The 15,801-nt window shown below is 36.7% G+C and overlaps 1 protein-coding gene and 1 pseudogene across 1 annotated transcript; both read right to left on the reverse strand.

Moving 5' to 3' along the window:
* Positions 1–1,098: 1,098 nt before the first annotated feature.
* On the reverse strand, positions 1,099–12,106 carry LOC111336004 (clathrin interactor 1). The gene is made up of 9 exons (XM_022942018.2): positions 11,922–12,106; positions 11,614–11,815; positions 11,389–11,527; positions 9,986–10,117; positions 7,665–7,797; positions 6,554–6,951; positions 6,095–6,225; positions 4,748–5,200; positions 1,099–4,173 (listed from the first exon to the last, which is right to left on the reverse strand). Exons 1-9 carry the CDS (start codon positions 11,951–11,953, stop codon positions 3,772–3,774), a joined length of 2,022 nt encoding a protein of 673 aa, XP_022797753.2. The 5' UTR covers positions 11,954–12,106; the 3' UTR covers positions 1,099–3,771.
* A 2,398-nt stretch (positions 12,107–14,504) lies between these two features.
* On the reverse strand, positions 14,505–15,743 carry LOC111336006 (phospholipase ABHD3 pseudogene; annotated as a pseudogene).
* Positions 15,744–15,801: the final 58 nt, after the last annotated feature.

The following is a 15,801-nucleotide window of genomic DNA, read 5'->3' on the forward strand; positions in this document are numbered from 1 at the left end:
TTGGCTTTTCATTGGACAAAATGAACTATCATGTGTGGCCAATCGAGAGCGGCTATTTCCGATCATAACCGATAATTGCCGATTATAGCCGAGTCAGACACGAAAATAAAGCAATGCAATGTGAGGAGGCCAAAGTTAGTTGGATCCAACAATGTTGTGCTTCGAGTGCTTGAAGCATCGATCTTTTGAGAGGATACTCTCGTTTCAAAATGATCAACAATGTGGATTTAGCGTCGTTTTGAAAATTGTTGTAAATTGTCAAGATTTTTTGCGGGATCCATTTAATATAGGGCTTTCTTGAATCTTGAACAATAAAAATTAAAATATTTTGCGCCTCGATCGAACAAGATGTCTTTGAGGACAAGTATTAATTTAAAAGTTAAGAGGCGTGTATGTTTGCTGAGCATCGGTTCTGTACTTTACGAACATTTTTCCATCTTGTAAAAACATTTTCTCTGCATATGGTGGATCTGGCCTCATACGGTCCACATAAGGGGACTCGGCAAGCACACCTTGACTTTCCTAAGCAGGTAAAATTCCTCCAGATGAACTGAAAATTATATTTTTTCACTTTTAACTTTGACCAACATTATATTTGTGACACTCCTGTCATATTAAATTATCTCTGCTGTTTCACAGAGTCAGTAAGAGCCGATGTTATTTGTCAGTTATTTACTCCCGTGGTAAATGACAAACATGCCACAAAAATTATTAGTCCTCCCAATTTTTTTCAACCCGAGTTGTAGCTTGTTTTCTGCCAAGTGAAGTGAAACCAATTGAAACATAGAAGTAATTGCAAAGACCAGTCAGAACACAAAGTGAAACAAGTAACCTGCCTGAGGTGCACGCAAATGCCACTGATCAAGTCATCAATGGTTTCAGTTTGAAGTTACTTGTTGAGATATACGAGTTGAGTTTTATAAATCAAATTGGTCTTTAAGGTAAGCTCACTTGCACACAGAACATGATTGTAAGGACCTGGTTTTGCCTTGATATCCTTTCCGGTGTAATAACCTCTGCATTCTCCTCTCACACATTATGATTTTGATTGTCTCTTAAATCAATGTGATTGTACAGCGTAAAAAAGAGTTCACATCAGAAATTAACAAAAAGTTTTATTCCACCTCCATCAAGCCTTAGAATCTAACATAAAAATAGAGAAAATTTTGGGGCTAGTTTAAGAGTGTTCCAGCAAGATTACCCTTTCATGAAAAGAGATTTATTTTACATTTTTTTTCTATTTACATTTTGTAATACAAAATCTTTGTCAAATGAGTATAAGTAGGAAGGTATATTAATTATAACTGCTAAAATGGCTATTTAATAGATTTAGTAGTTAACCATAACATGTATCTCTAATGAAGAGAAACACCTGATAAACATTTGAATTCTGGGATTTAGGGGCCTGATGACTGTTATCCTGAATTTTAGTTTGTTTAGACACTAGAGAGATCTGAGAAAACCATTCAAACCTTTCTTTAAAATAAACGGCATCATAGCACATGCCAAAGAGATGATATGACATCACCAGAGAAAAAATTGTTTCAGGGAAGAATAACTTTGCAGTACGAATGCTTGTCACCTCAGTTACAGCTACATTTAGCAATACAGTCATTGTAAAACAATCTTACTTTTGAAGTAAAATTGAAAATTTGACTTTACTGTTAGCATGCCAAACCCTTTCAAAAGGAGATGTCATATTTTTAAGGCAAAATCACTCCAGCCTATTTAATGTAAATGTCCTGTAAATGAGCATTAATTTGTGAATAGATTTTGTTCCTCCCTTGGCACTTTAATTTTATTAAGGTAATGTTTCACAAGTTTTTTTAATTCAAAAATAAAAACTGCCCTTCCCATTCCCTGACAGGATCTTTGAGAACCTATTGTTTATCTTTACTGCAGATTTCTTGATTATTCTCTAAACAAGACAGCTTTTTAGTTTGCAAATATATTCTTAAAATTAATTTTGAAATTAAATATCTCCTCAGCATTGCTGTCAGAGATACCAGCTAGAAAATTTCACAAACAGATCATGGAGGTATTTAAAGTGTTTCTACCATGCCCTGAAGATCATAAAGACACTCATAATTACACAACTGAAAAGGTGCAAAGATGAGCAAATCTGGAGAAAGTTACATCACAGAATACATTCGTAAAACTCAAACCTCAGCTTGACAATTTTTTCCTCTCTTAATATATCTTATTTGTGCATGCAACAAAATCATCAGGCTAGTTCATTTTTTTTTAGTTGGCAAAGATGTAGATAATTAAAAACATTTACATTGTAAATTTGAGGATAATAAAAATTAACAATTTGTTACATCAATGTCCTTCTAACCTAATCACTCTGTAGAAAGCAAATGTTCTGCTTTAACTACTCTTGCCCCTTTTAAGATTGCATTTTAAATGCATTTTTGATGTCTCTAATAACATAGTCAATTTTAGCTATGATAAATAGGCCGGATAATTGTGTGTAATGTAATTCAAGTTCGGATGGCAACCAGAAATTACCAAAAGTAATGTTAGCATTCTCAGTGATGGACACCAATGTGGTTTAGTAGACTCGTATGTGTAGGAAACAAATTGTGACTTCAATACAGTTTGTTAAGAAAACTCAAAACAAAACAAAACAAAAAATCATTTTCACCCTTAGGGCAGACATTTAAGTCAAAACTGCAATGTACATCATGCAGCAAAGGTAGGTGACTTAAAAAGGAATACTTCTAAATCATACACTGTGCCTCTCTTGTTGTTTTTAAGTTGTCCAACTGGTTCTTTCTTGTAAAAAGAAAAAAAAAATCAAATTCTTTGTAGTTCACAACCTGCCTTAATATCAAAGTCATTAGCATTTCATTAATCCTAAGCATGGACACGTTGTGAGTGATTACCCAGTATATAACAATAAGATTGAGTGACCTTTCGAGCCAGTATCTATGTAGAGGACTGATAAAATGTAAGATTGATTCAACATGATATAATTGTGGAATTTCTTCTCTCCCAAATTAACAAAAATCAATCGAAACCCACTATCCTTTTAGTAAAGTCTTCAACAAGAACTAGTCTATCTATATGGCTGTTTAGCATCTTCTGTACCACCTTATTACAAGAAATTTTCAAGAATGTTGTTTTACACTTGTGCGTGTGTGTGTGTGTGTGTGTGTGTTTGTGTGTGGGAAAGAATTCTGAAGTCTCTTGCACTGTATTCATAACACCTCTATCAGGTGATTTTGTCAAGATTATTCCCCCATTTCCAACGAATTTTGCAATTTTTCTCCAAAATAATAGTTAACGATTTCAACAGTAACAACAAGAAAAATATTTTGTTTATGATACTTTTAAATGGTACATAATGCCATCATCATGGTATTTTTCCCTTGAAGTTATGTTATACATATCACCTATTGGTTATTTCATGAATATCTGGAGGAATTAAGGCCACAAAATTTTGGTCATACATGCATTTTAAGAAGGTGACACTGCGTTTCACATGACTGTCATTTACAGTTCTAGTTATTTTGGTAATCATGAAAACAAAGAGTTGCAAAAAAATTCAAGTAATAGGGAAAATCAACCTTGGTCTTCAACCTCCTTCACAACGTCTCACCTTATCTCAATTTGGCCCAGCCAATGATGAATTTAATTTGATTAAATTTTAATTTTGCACTATTTAATGGTGTATTTCTCGCTAGATGGGAATTTTAGTCCAACAGTACAACCTTATTTGGATGCACTAGCTTAGCTGTTAATGCACTCTGTCCAAAGCCTTTAACATCAACTGACACCTTTGTAAGTTGAATAACCACTAGTGCCAAAGCTTGGCATTTGTCCCATTGGTCTTGGCTGCATCATTCCCATTGCTCTGTTTGTCATTGGCATCATGGGCACATTAGATGACACTGCCATCTGACTCATGTTTGGACCCACCATGTTTATCTGTGGTGCTGCCATGCCCATGACAGGGTAATTTGTGTTCACTGATGGCATCCCCATGGGGTACATACCCTGCTGTGGCATGTTATAGGAGCCCATTGCTGCTGATGGAACCTGCTGTTGGTTTGAATACAACTCATTCATGCTTGGCTGAGCTGGTTTGTCCTTATGGCTCATGGGGCTTAAATTGTCTAGACTAATGTCAACTGGACTGTTTGACCATGTTGTTGATTTCACCGCCTTCTGTAAATAACACAAAAGAAAAAAGCATAACTATCATGCTCTGGACAAAAGGCAGATTAGTGTTTAATTTAGCAACCTACAACCCCCACCAAAGATAATTATTTTTAAAATTGGCCACAACATATTCATCTGAAGTGCACACTAATTGTGCATCATCATTAGTACCAATGTTTCCTATCAACCTCTAGTAATACCACTATGCTTGTGCTTATCTCACAAAAGTGAAACAGGCTTTACTGATAGGTTTTTTTTTTTCCTCTCAGAGGGCACAGAAATCCTGCAATCTGATTGGTTCTTAGTGTGGTCTGGATTTGCCTATTACTGCCCTCAGGTACATTAACACTTTCATGAGTTGCAAGAACATCCCTACCTTTGTTGCCATTTTTTGTGAATATATTTCGTTTTACCAGCTGGCAGTATTTTTTAAGCAAATAAACCTGATGTACAACTTATCAATCCTCCCTCTCTCTCTCTCTCTCTCTCTCTCTCTCTCTCTCTCTCTCTCTATAACACACATATCTGCAGACAATTGGCCAGAGATTACAGTAGGTTACAGATATTATCAATAGCTTACCTGACGTAAAGGTGTGCCCTCTGCCATCACACTTGAAGATGATTTTCCACTGGGTAATAATGGCTTTGATGGGGTCATAGTCTGTGGTTTTATCAGCATTGGTTGTTGACTTGGTTGAGGTTGAACAAAAAGCTGGGTGTTTGGTATCTGGCCCTGCATTGCTCCAGAAACAAATTGGTTATTCATTAAGGCAGAATGCACAGGTTGAGGCTGTAGAGAAGCTTGGGGCTGTAGCCCAGGTTGTGACTGTAGTGATGGTTGCGGCTGTAGTGAGGTTTGAGACAGTAGCCCTGGTTGAGGCTGCAACCCAGGTTGAGTCAGAGGACCCAATTGAGGATGTAGCCCTGGAAGCACAGTGCTTTGTGGCTGAAGAGGGGGATTCACTACTGACTGAGATTGGGGAGCAGAGAAAAACTGACTTGCATTTTGAGGAACTGACTGGCTCACTGTAATCTGTGGTGAGGAAAAAAAAAATATAAGAGAAAAAGTATTTTTTTAAATGTCTTTTGAAAGGGGACAGTCCGATACCACTAGCGACTAAAAGCATTTCATTTTAGTCCAAGTGGTCAGCTGCGACATTTCGAGATTTAAGCCAATAATCAATTGCTATGTTGACTGTTGACCAGCCAAACTGTTGGCACAATTAAAAATTACAGATGATTTGGCTGAAAGAGTTAAAATGCAATAAACAGATTTTTTGGGATATTTGTATGATAAAGCATTACTGATTTACACTCATTTTACTCCTACAAAGTTGAAGAAGAATGGAACTGTTTGCTTGCAAACTTTTCTGTAATTACCTTAAAAGGTAAGGCCCACATTTAAAAAACTCTGCATTAGAAATGTTAAAAAATTAGGGACAATTGCTTTCTTTTCAAGGGTACTTGACAAATGAGTACAAAACTTAAGGACAACTGTCACAACATTGCATGCTAATCTTTCAGACAAGGCAGTTGGCAGCACATATTCAGTGATTAAACAAATCACTTTTGCCTCACTCCCTGTTCCATAGGTAACACATCAAACATTCGCTACCATATCCATGTGTAGAATTGAAATGAATGTTACTCAAATGTGAAGAAAGAATGGAAAATGGAATAGCCTTACTGCATGAGAATTGTGACACAAAGTAACAAAAAAAGCCTCCTTGCAGAAACCTCTGAAGGAAGAGAGAGGAATGGAGGCCAAAAAAACCAAAGGAGATTAGGTGCACCCCAAGAGTGGAAGACAGGGTTAAAAGTGAACAAGAGAGTTATAAAATCCCAAGATAATTATAAATAAAGGAGTACTTTGGGTAGCTTATGCTTCTTAGAGGAGCAAAAAGGAAAAAAAAATTCTCAACTTCACCTGATTAGACTGAGGTGTAGTATTACTCTCAAAACCAGAAAAAAATGCATCATCGGACAAATTGCTCTGGGGAGGACTTCCAGTACGGAAAGCTGCAAAATCACCAAAGTCATCACTTGTTTCTGGAGTACCTGCAGAAAAGAGTCCATCTGGTCAATATTTTCAAACTGCCATTGATACACTTGATTATCAAATGCAAAAACAATGTCATATACCACGCTTAAAACTTAAAATCAACATCTTCAAAGAAAATGTAAGAATTTGAGAGAAGCAAATAGTACAGCAGCAGTTTATAAACAGAAAATCAAATTGCTCTCACTGCAAAAGTAGCAAATGCAACCCTATTTTTAGGTATTACTACTCTAAGAAGTACTTCAAGAAAATACACAACAGAGGATCCAAATTTATTGATGTATTTCATTATCGAGGCTCTAAAAGGAAGAAAAATCCCGCCCTCACCATTGCTGAAATTCACATTTTCTGATCCTCTGATGGTTCCTCCCTCGGCAGGAGCAGAAGCAAAGTCTGCAAAAAAACTATCATCATTTGATGATGGCACAACCGAGGCGGGAGGAGCCTGGAAGGGTTGTGATGTAAGCGTTGTGCCAGAAGGCCCAGAGAATAAGTCTACCAAGTCTGCACGACTGGAAGACACTGTAGACTGAGCTGCACTTTGGACTGGTTTTTCAGATTTGTTCTTTGTTATATCTAGTTTTCCAAAATTTGCTGCAGCCCCAAGATCAATAGTCCTTGAAGGTTTAGACTGTAGCTTTGGGGTTGGATTTTGGGAAGAATCTGGACTGCTTGTGCTGTTTTTGTCTTTTTCTTCCTCTGCTTCCTCTGCTTCCTCTTCCTCACTGTGGAAAAGGGTACACAAGGGTAAATTTTAGACAGTTTTTCTAATAAGAAAAAGAAAAAAAAAAACCTGCTTCAAAATGGAGGCTGAAAATTAATACCATAACAAAAATAACTTGGATTGTACTTGGCTCCAAAATGCAATCTTCGAGTGTTATTTTAATGGCGAAAATGCTATTCTACAGAAAGATCACTTCATGGCCACAGGTACTTGCTTTACCTCCAGTCACATAAACATAAGTAATAAATATAAAAATTCAAGATCCATTACCAAAAAAAAAAGTTACAACATACTTGTTAGGCCATGTACTCTCCTGGTGTGAGGATTTTAATACCCCATGAAAAAGGTTCTTTAAAATCCAGTTAAAATGCAGTATAGATTTAATAAAACATTTTGTTGAACCTTTCCTTGTATCACACAGAACTATCCACATTACAAACACCTGCTTCACCCTTTACGATAAAGGAGTCATCTCATATTTCAGGCTTGCTCGTGCAATTTCTGTCATAATCCCTTTAAAAACAGTGAGTGGATCTCTTCCTAAACTGTTTTCTGGCCAGCAACTTTGATTACTTGCCAGCCTGTGGGCCAGTTTCTCTCCTTCAGTTAAGTATGTTGCTTTTGTCAAATGGGACAAGCAAACTATAATTCAAACATACCTCTAACACCTCTTTCTTATTAAGCAACAAACATGCATAAAATTTGTCATCTTACCTGTCTTTGTCTTTGTACTCTCCATATGACCCAGCTCTTTCCCTCCATTCTCTGATTCTACTTTTGCGTGTTGTTCTTCCGTTAAATTCATCAAATTGGTCTGTGCCCCGAGGTTCAGAATCATAACGATCACCTGTGATATGACAAACAAATCATCAATCCTTCCACTCTCAAGTTCTCATACAGGTAACTCACCCTTCTGCCTGCTACACAATTCTTACAATGTTAGTTTGGATAACTTTGACATTTTTCTCTGTTCTCATCACTTAGCTGAGTTATAATGTGTTGGTATCTGTTTTGGTCACTCACGGGATTTTTAAGGGTTAACAAGAAACTAACAAACCCACAACAATAGCCGCTAATTCATTCAGAGACATTCATTGCACAAAAGAAGGAATTACCAGAAACAAGAGTAAAATACCCCATAGCAGCTCTAATAAGAAATTCCTTTGAGGGAGGTGATTCAAATGTTCTCTTGATGTTCTTAGTCACCTACTTTCAACCTGATATTTTACACATTTTACATCAGTTAATGCAAATTTCAAAACACAAGGCAGATTTTACTTCATGCAGTTTATTATACTGGACTTGTGCCTGTCACATGTCACAAGCTATTTTTACCAAAGTTGATTCTGAAAGATCAACTCTTAACCCATTGACACTTACGTGTAACACGTGCTGACGAAAAGTCAAAATTTTGGAGAAACCAAGAAGGCAAACACAATGCGCAGTAAATTTTTAAAAATCAGCTTTTCCAAAAAACAAGCTCCAGTGAAAGAGGACTAATTAAAGAACTTATTTCCAGCGAAAAAAGCGATACGTGCATATTACGTTTTAACTCAAAAATCAAGATGAAAGATAAAAATCGCTAAATATTTCCACATGTGTGAAAATGGGCATGTGGATCATATTTCAAAAGGGAATATGCAAATTTGTCCGTGAGTGAAGAGATCTCAAGTTCCACGGAATCTATCAATAGGAAGCAAGACTAAAATGGCCAAAAAATATCTTGGGATGTCAGATTTATTCAAAACAGTTTTTGATTTGCTGTTATAAGCAAAAAACGTACGAATTTCTTATGTGTACAAAGCCCACGCGGTAAAACTCATCATGCTTAGATCATTGTTTACCTGCCTTCATGGCCAGAAATTGCACAGCGTTATGTTGAAAATTCTGAAAAAACTTCGAATTAACACAAAATCTTCTAAATTAAACAATACTTTTTGAACACATTGTTACTCCAACATAATATTTACTGGGCCATCAAATCGTCAAATTGTCGCTAGGCCCTGCTTGAAGTCTGAAAGTTCGCTTTTCACTTTACGTCCATAATTCGCATCGCCTTAGAGAATCGTAGTGTCCTTGATTAGAGAGCTTATTCTGTCACCTTTAAGACCTTGATATCCATTATTTTCCGAGCAGAGTATTCTATAGTATTGCTACTTTACATTCTGAGTTCCACAAGGTCTAACTTGATTGCAAATGAACAAAAACCTCTGACCTGAAAATTTTCAGGGTTGGCCGCACGGACGCCATTATTTTCAAATTTGATCATTTAGTGAGGACGCATAGAATAATGCCCCTCTAGAACCCCCTAAAGCCATCAAAATATATGTGCAAACGATGGATTCCTATTGGTTTATTGATCTCCAAACCAGAAAGGAAGTTTGGGGACAAAACTCTGCTTACTAGGGGAGGTAGCGGAAAAAGCGTTCTCGCGCGAGCCAATCATGCAGTTCGGATGGTTACAGGCGGTCCAGGTATCAATGTGTTAATTAAAAAGTTCTTCCTTGTTCTTTCAATTCTTCAAACCAAAAACACAGTGCTGTCAACAAATTTGAAAGTAGAGTGAAAATATAAGGTGGCCAAGTTATTGTAGACAAGTTATTGTAGAAAATATAAGGTGGCCAAGTCATTGTAGACACTAGGTTGTTTTGTAAGATTACATACAGGAGAAGGAACTTGAAAGATCTAATGTGCCTGGGGCTCAAAAAGTTTGCACAAAACTTTGTGTAAATTCTGAATGTTAAATTACTTCAAACAGCTAACCTTCTAACTGCAAAATTTTAATTGTACACTTATAATTCAGAACTGAAAATCATAGAATTTTCCACCAGCATTCATGGAATAACAAGGTGAAAGTAGCCAGCTAAAGATGGCAGGTTTAGCAGCAGTTTCAGCCAGCTACCACCCCTTATAGACAGCTTTGCAAAAGATGTTAACCTACACAAATCATATACCCCATACAATTTAATATAATCATTTGTTTTGTTTATGTACGGTGGCAGTGACTCAGTGAATAGAAATCTTAATTTACTTACTATATGATCTTGTATAGTCATCATTAGAAACTCCTTTGTACTTGTCACGATTTTTCTTGGCCCTCTTCCGTTCTTGCTTCAATCTTTCGTCATCTTGCACTAACTCAACAAGGTCTTTTACTTTGTGTCGAACTAAATTAATAATAAATGAAACAGTTCATTGATGTCCTTCCTACAATTTCCTATTAAGCATGGTAGAATATATTCAGGCAAAGGTTAGACTAAAGTCAGTGCTGATGATTAAAAACACATTTACTACTTTTTATGATTACCACATTTTTTTAATCCCCTTGCTGGTTTCTACTGAAGAGAGTTACATTATAACAAAAATGGAAGAGGGTGGCAAAGGGTGTAAAGATGCTGCATGATTTAATAGTGCCAAAATTAATGTATAGTATGTTAAGTTTACAGAAAGGTGTGTGTTATTCAGGAATTTATGAACCAATGCAAGGCATAAATTATTAATAGTGCCAAAATTAATGTATAGTAGGTTAAGTTTACAGAAAGGTGTGTGTTATTCAGGAATTTATGAACCAATGCAAGGCATAAATTACCTCCTGAAATAAAAGTGATCTAAGAATCTTTTCTTTCATTTTGGGAAAACCTCAAGATTTCCCTGAAACCTCTCAAACAAGAAGAGAGATTTAAAATTTTCCCTTATAAATTTGTGATGTAGGAAATATCATTTAAAAATAGGTGATACTTAGTTTTAATGAAAATGTGTGTGTGAAACAGAACCAGGACTTGTTACTCTCAAAGTATACTACCAGTAGCAAAGATGAAATCTGTATAGGACATAAAAGAAACTTAAATTTCTATTGCCTGGATAAAGTCAAACCATGATCCATCCTTTAATAAAGTTTTCACAGTTAATGAAGTGCTTTCAACAATAGCTGCATCCTCTAAGGAAATGTGGGTTTCCTAAGAAAATCAAGACTTCTTATAGCGGAAAAGAAAGCTTTGCATACAACAATTGATAAGACAGAAGACCTTAAAAAGGGAACAATAGATACCAGTTGAAAAATCTAAGATCACAAGGTACCACTGCTATCAAACAATCAAAAAGTATAAGTTAATAGCAGACCTTGCGACAGTGTTGCGACTGGCAGTATGTCAGTCAAAACATTCTGGTAACAAGCAGATATTTGACAGTAGTGTAAAATCTAGGGCAATACATTTCGCCCAAAACGCCAAAAATAAAGCACTGGGCCAACTACATATTCACTTTAAAATTTCTACCTTCCTTAATTAATTGACAATCAAATGTGAATCGACTGTTAGAGTTGTTGGATATTTGAACACTTATCGATTACCAATACACACACATTAATACCTAACATTATTAGTAATATTACTTGATTCGAAAGAAATCGTAAGCGGTTTCATGATAATATTTCACGTACTGTTAATTCCTTGATCTCTCCCAAATTCGTCGGTGTGATTGAAGTTTTCTAGCTGTCTTAAATCGTAAATGTGGTCTCTCGTATTGGTTACCACTCGCTCAGATCCGTTCTTCACCAGATACGTAAGAAGCAGCAAAGCCTGTTAAAACAGTGCCAGAAATTCCTTTATAGTGAACCAAGTAAACAAACCAATTCAAATGCAAAACATGATTAACATGGTCAAACCTTGTAAATTCTCCGCCAGTTCTTCTTGTTTTCGTGTAACATTCTTTTCCATAACATGGACATGACCTCTGGAAAGTGTTCGTACGTAAAAGTGTACCTTGCAATCTCCGCCATTACAGTTCCGTGAGGACCCCAACTATCGTCATTTGTGGCTTCCCTTACTTTGGCTTCAATTTCAGTGTAATTCATAACTACATTCGTGCTGTATAAAAAATAAAAATCCATTACCTTGACTATCTTCTTCAAATATGGTCACTGATATATAGTATCTACATATTACGCCGATAAACCATCAGGCAAAAACTTACACTTTGTCCTGTAATTCGCGTATTTTCCACATTTTGGTTAAGAGTATTTTATTGGCGACTCGAAAATAAGAAATCAAGTCATTTATCTAACAATGAAGCGACGATGGAGACGGATTGAAATAAATCCCTACGCCGCAACAAAAATGGCGTCTTCGGCATCAAATCGTCTTGATGATGACGTCAAATGCGTTCCCAAAGTTATACCGCTGACCGTGGGATAAGTGGGGAAGAAGGACTTTTTGTGTCTTTTACACCAGCGGATTATATATTCTGTTCCAATTTTTTAATTCATCTTCTGTTTTATTTCAGTTTATTTCATTTTCAGAAGCATTTTCAGAGGCATTTTTTAAGTTACCTCATACCGTTAGACTGTTTCAAAAAAAAAAAAAACATCAAAAGAAAAGATTTTTCAAAATTAATTACAGAGCCCAAAGTGCATATGTAGGTTGACAGTACAATGAGTCAGCTGATCAACTTGAGACTTTCACGATCAAAGAATTAAAAAACATATTTCCAAGCCTCTCCAATACCAGTGAGGCTTCAGTTGAAAGATGTGAAAGGATACATGGGAAAAATTTGTAAATTATAATAAAGGCTGACTAGATAATTCGTAATACCCAAGTAATCTTCTGCACACTTTTTCAATGGGTGCAAAGTATTTTTGTTATATTTTACTATCAATGTAGCCCAAGACAATGAGTTAAGCACTTAAAAATAAGTAGTTGGGTCTTGGGAGATGGCCTGTCAGCCATTTAGAAAATACAGAGGGTATAAGGGAGACAAATATACCTCTTTTCCAAGTTTGGATGTGTTCATGGCCAGCCAGAACACTTGATAATTCTATTTGTGCTTCTAGTGCTACTACTCCTAGAAGTGTAAATGAGTATCTAACAGTGGTGGATTCTAGGGGAAGGGTCCTTATTGTGGGGAAGAAAAGGCAGCAGGGAGTACATACATACACAAAACTGCCCCCACCCCCCATCCCACCTTAGCTCAAGGTTTGGATTAGCCAGTGTCTGAAAACTATGAGAAAAAAGTCTGACAAGTCACTGGATCAGGCTATCTGCAACAAACTGGCATTCTCCTAGTTGCTTCTTCCATATGCTTTTTAAGATAAGATCTGCCTGCGCTATTCTGTGCTACTTGGCTCAAGCTTGAGGGACAGGTGTCCATTTTTGGCCATATTTTCAGACTAGTGGAGGCAAGCACAAGGTGAGGCTATCAAAGGACCAATGCAATCAAAGGACCAATACAATCAAAGGACAACTGCAATCAAAGGACCACATGCAAGTGGAGAAGCATGAAAAAATAACACATGCATCATCTTTTTCAGGCCCATATTTCCTAACACTCCCTTTCATGTTGGCTAAAGCTAACCTGGCTGATAAAGCTTTACTCAACTTGCTTCTAGACCTCAGCCTCTTTTGCTGCATGACTGAACCCTTTCACTCCCAGATCTCAGTAGTAATTATCCTTACTTTCTCTCATACAATTTGGTATTGGATCAACAAATAATCCCCTGATTGATATTTTTCTGTATTCTCAACAAGTGTCTGCCTGATATCATATTGATGTTGTGGGGAGAAATTCTGTCTTGGTCCCTTGTGGGAATTGAAGGGTTTAGAGGTCAAAAGAAAAGCCAATCAACAAGATTGAGTCACCTAATTCTGGAAAACTATACGTTGTTTTGCAACTAAAAAAAAATTAAACAAGGCAACAGTGTAATCCTCATCAAGCAAAAAACTTTAAATTGTAATTATATTCATACTTTTGATATTTCACAAAATTTCTTTTAAAGACATAACAAAACATTTTGAATTTTATAATATAAAGTAAGCTTTACATCTCTTTGCTTGACACCTGCATGCTGTCTGTGTTTTGGCAGAAATTATAGAGAACAAACACTGTTTATTCAGATTACTTTAAATCACAGAGACATTTTCATAACTGTACAATATCCAGAACAGGATCAATTATACCCGGTACCTCTTTCAATAACAGGTTTCTCTAGACATTTTCTTAAATATTGCAAAAGAAACTCAATATTTGACCTCTGCCCGGTGGGCTGTGGTGGATGTTGGTAGTTTTTCCTGGATTAGTAACAAAATTATACTATTTCATAAACATCTTGATTAGTAATGGTAATGGACTGAGTGAAGTCCAATTCGGTTTGTGATTGTACAAGTGATTAACAAAACCAGACAGTCAAGAAGGGGAAGTCCAATTTGTTAATAAAATTATGCCTGCAGTCAACTGTCCTCTGCACTGTCCAATTACAAGCATGAGGCATAGACTATTAGTGCTCAAATCTGCCGGGCTGGTGATAACCAATCATGTTCAAGAATTTTGTTAAACCTTAAATTGACCCTTTAAATCCCAACATTTTGTCGTCTGTTCTCCCCACAAGCTGCTACATACTTCCCTACTGATCAGTTAAGAAAATTCGGTGTTAGATCAAGGAGACAACTTATACCTGATAAGTTTGAGTATTCTCATTACCTGCTTTTATTAGGTATGGATATTAAAAAGAGAACTTATTTGCTAATCACTTCTGAGAGTTGAAGGGTGAATCAGGCAAAATGTTTACGATTTTTCCATAAAATGACAACATTTTCCATAAACTCGGTTTGTTGATGAGCTGTCATATTTTCCCTGTGACCATTGCTCAAATAAAGCTTGTGTGTATTGAACAAGGACCTTTTCCATCAAGCCTGCTCCACGTGGAAACAGGCCCTCTGTGAATCCCACATGTCCACCATGTTTTGTCAACACCATTGCAACATTAGGGCACCTGGAGAGTAATTCAAATGGAATTGACTCTCCAGGAGCAAATGGGTCATCAGCAGCATTCAAACACAAAAGTGGTACATTAATCTTGTACAATGGTTTAGTATGTAGTGTTGCTGCAGAGTAATACTCATTACAATCTTTAAACCCAGACATTGGTGCAATCAATCTATCATCAAATTCTCTTACAGTGCTTGAATTCAACCCAGAATTGATATCATAAGGCAGCTTGAGCGTCATTTCTTGAAATTGATCTGAAGACAAGTGTTCTTTTAAAACATTTTGCAATAATTTAGTCAAATGGCGATTGAATAAAAGACGATTCAAAGGTTGCTCCAGAGAATTGGAGGACTTGAACAAATCCCATGGAGTGGAGATTATAGCGGCTCCAAGAATGTCATCTGTGATATCACTTTTTACTTCTCCCATTTTGCATAAAAAGTTCGTAAGGATAATACCACCAAGAGATATTCCTGCAACCACTGCACAACGGCGAGGCTGTTTACTTTTCAGGTGACTAATAACAAATTCCAGGTCTTCTGTGTCTGCTGCACAACATACCCGCGGCGTTTTCAACTGTAGGCCACCTAAACCCCTGTTATTAAGCACAACAACAGTGCAGTCAAGTTTCTCGGTGACGTGTAGGACAAATTGAAGAACGTAACTGTGTTGGCTTGTACCAGTCAAACCGGGTAATATAAGTACAGTGAGGGGATTGCTGGGGTTTTTAGTATTGCACCAGTCCAGGGCAATCTCTCCGCCATCGGGAGTACGAAGTATCTCTGTCTCGTAAATCACTTCAGGGCATGATTTGAAGACACCGCCTACAACAGTTTGCGCCCTGCCCCCATAACACCAGATTGTTGGCCAATACAACTCATTGGCAAATGGGCAACGTTGCTTGATTAAGCGGTAGATAAACGATTGTGGCTTAGAAATTATCTTTGGTTTTCTTACGACAAATGTTAGATAATAGATTATGTAAACAGAAACTGCGCTTATCGCCGAAAAATAAAGAGGAGTTGAAATTTCCATGATTACGGGACAGCCTTGACTGCTTATAACCGTGTTTGCCTGGGACGAGACCTTGGCA

This window comes from Stylophora pistillata, chromosome 1, assembly GCF_964205215.1.
Source record: "Stylophora pistillata chromosome 1, jaStyPist1.2, whole genome shotgun sequence".
NCBI classification, from domain to species: domain Eukaryota; kingdom Metazoa; phylum Cnidaria; class Anthozoa; order Scleractinia; family Pocilloporidae; genus Stylophora; species Stylophora pistillata.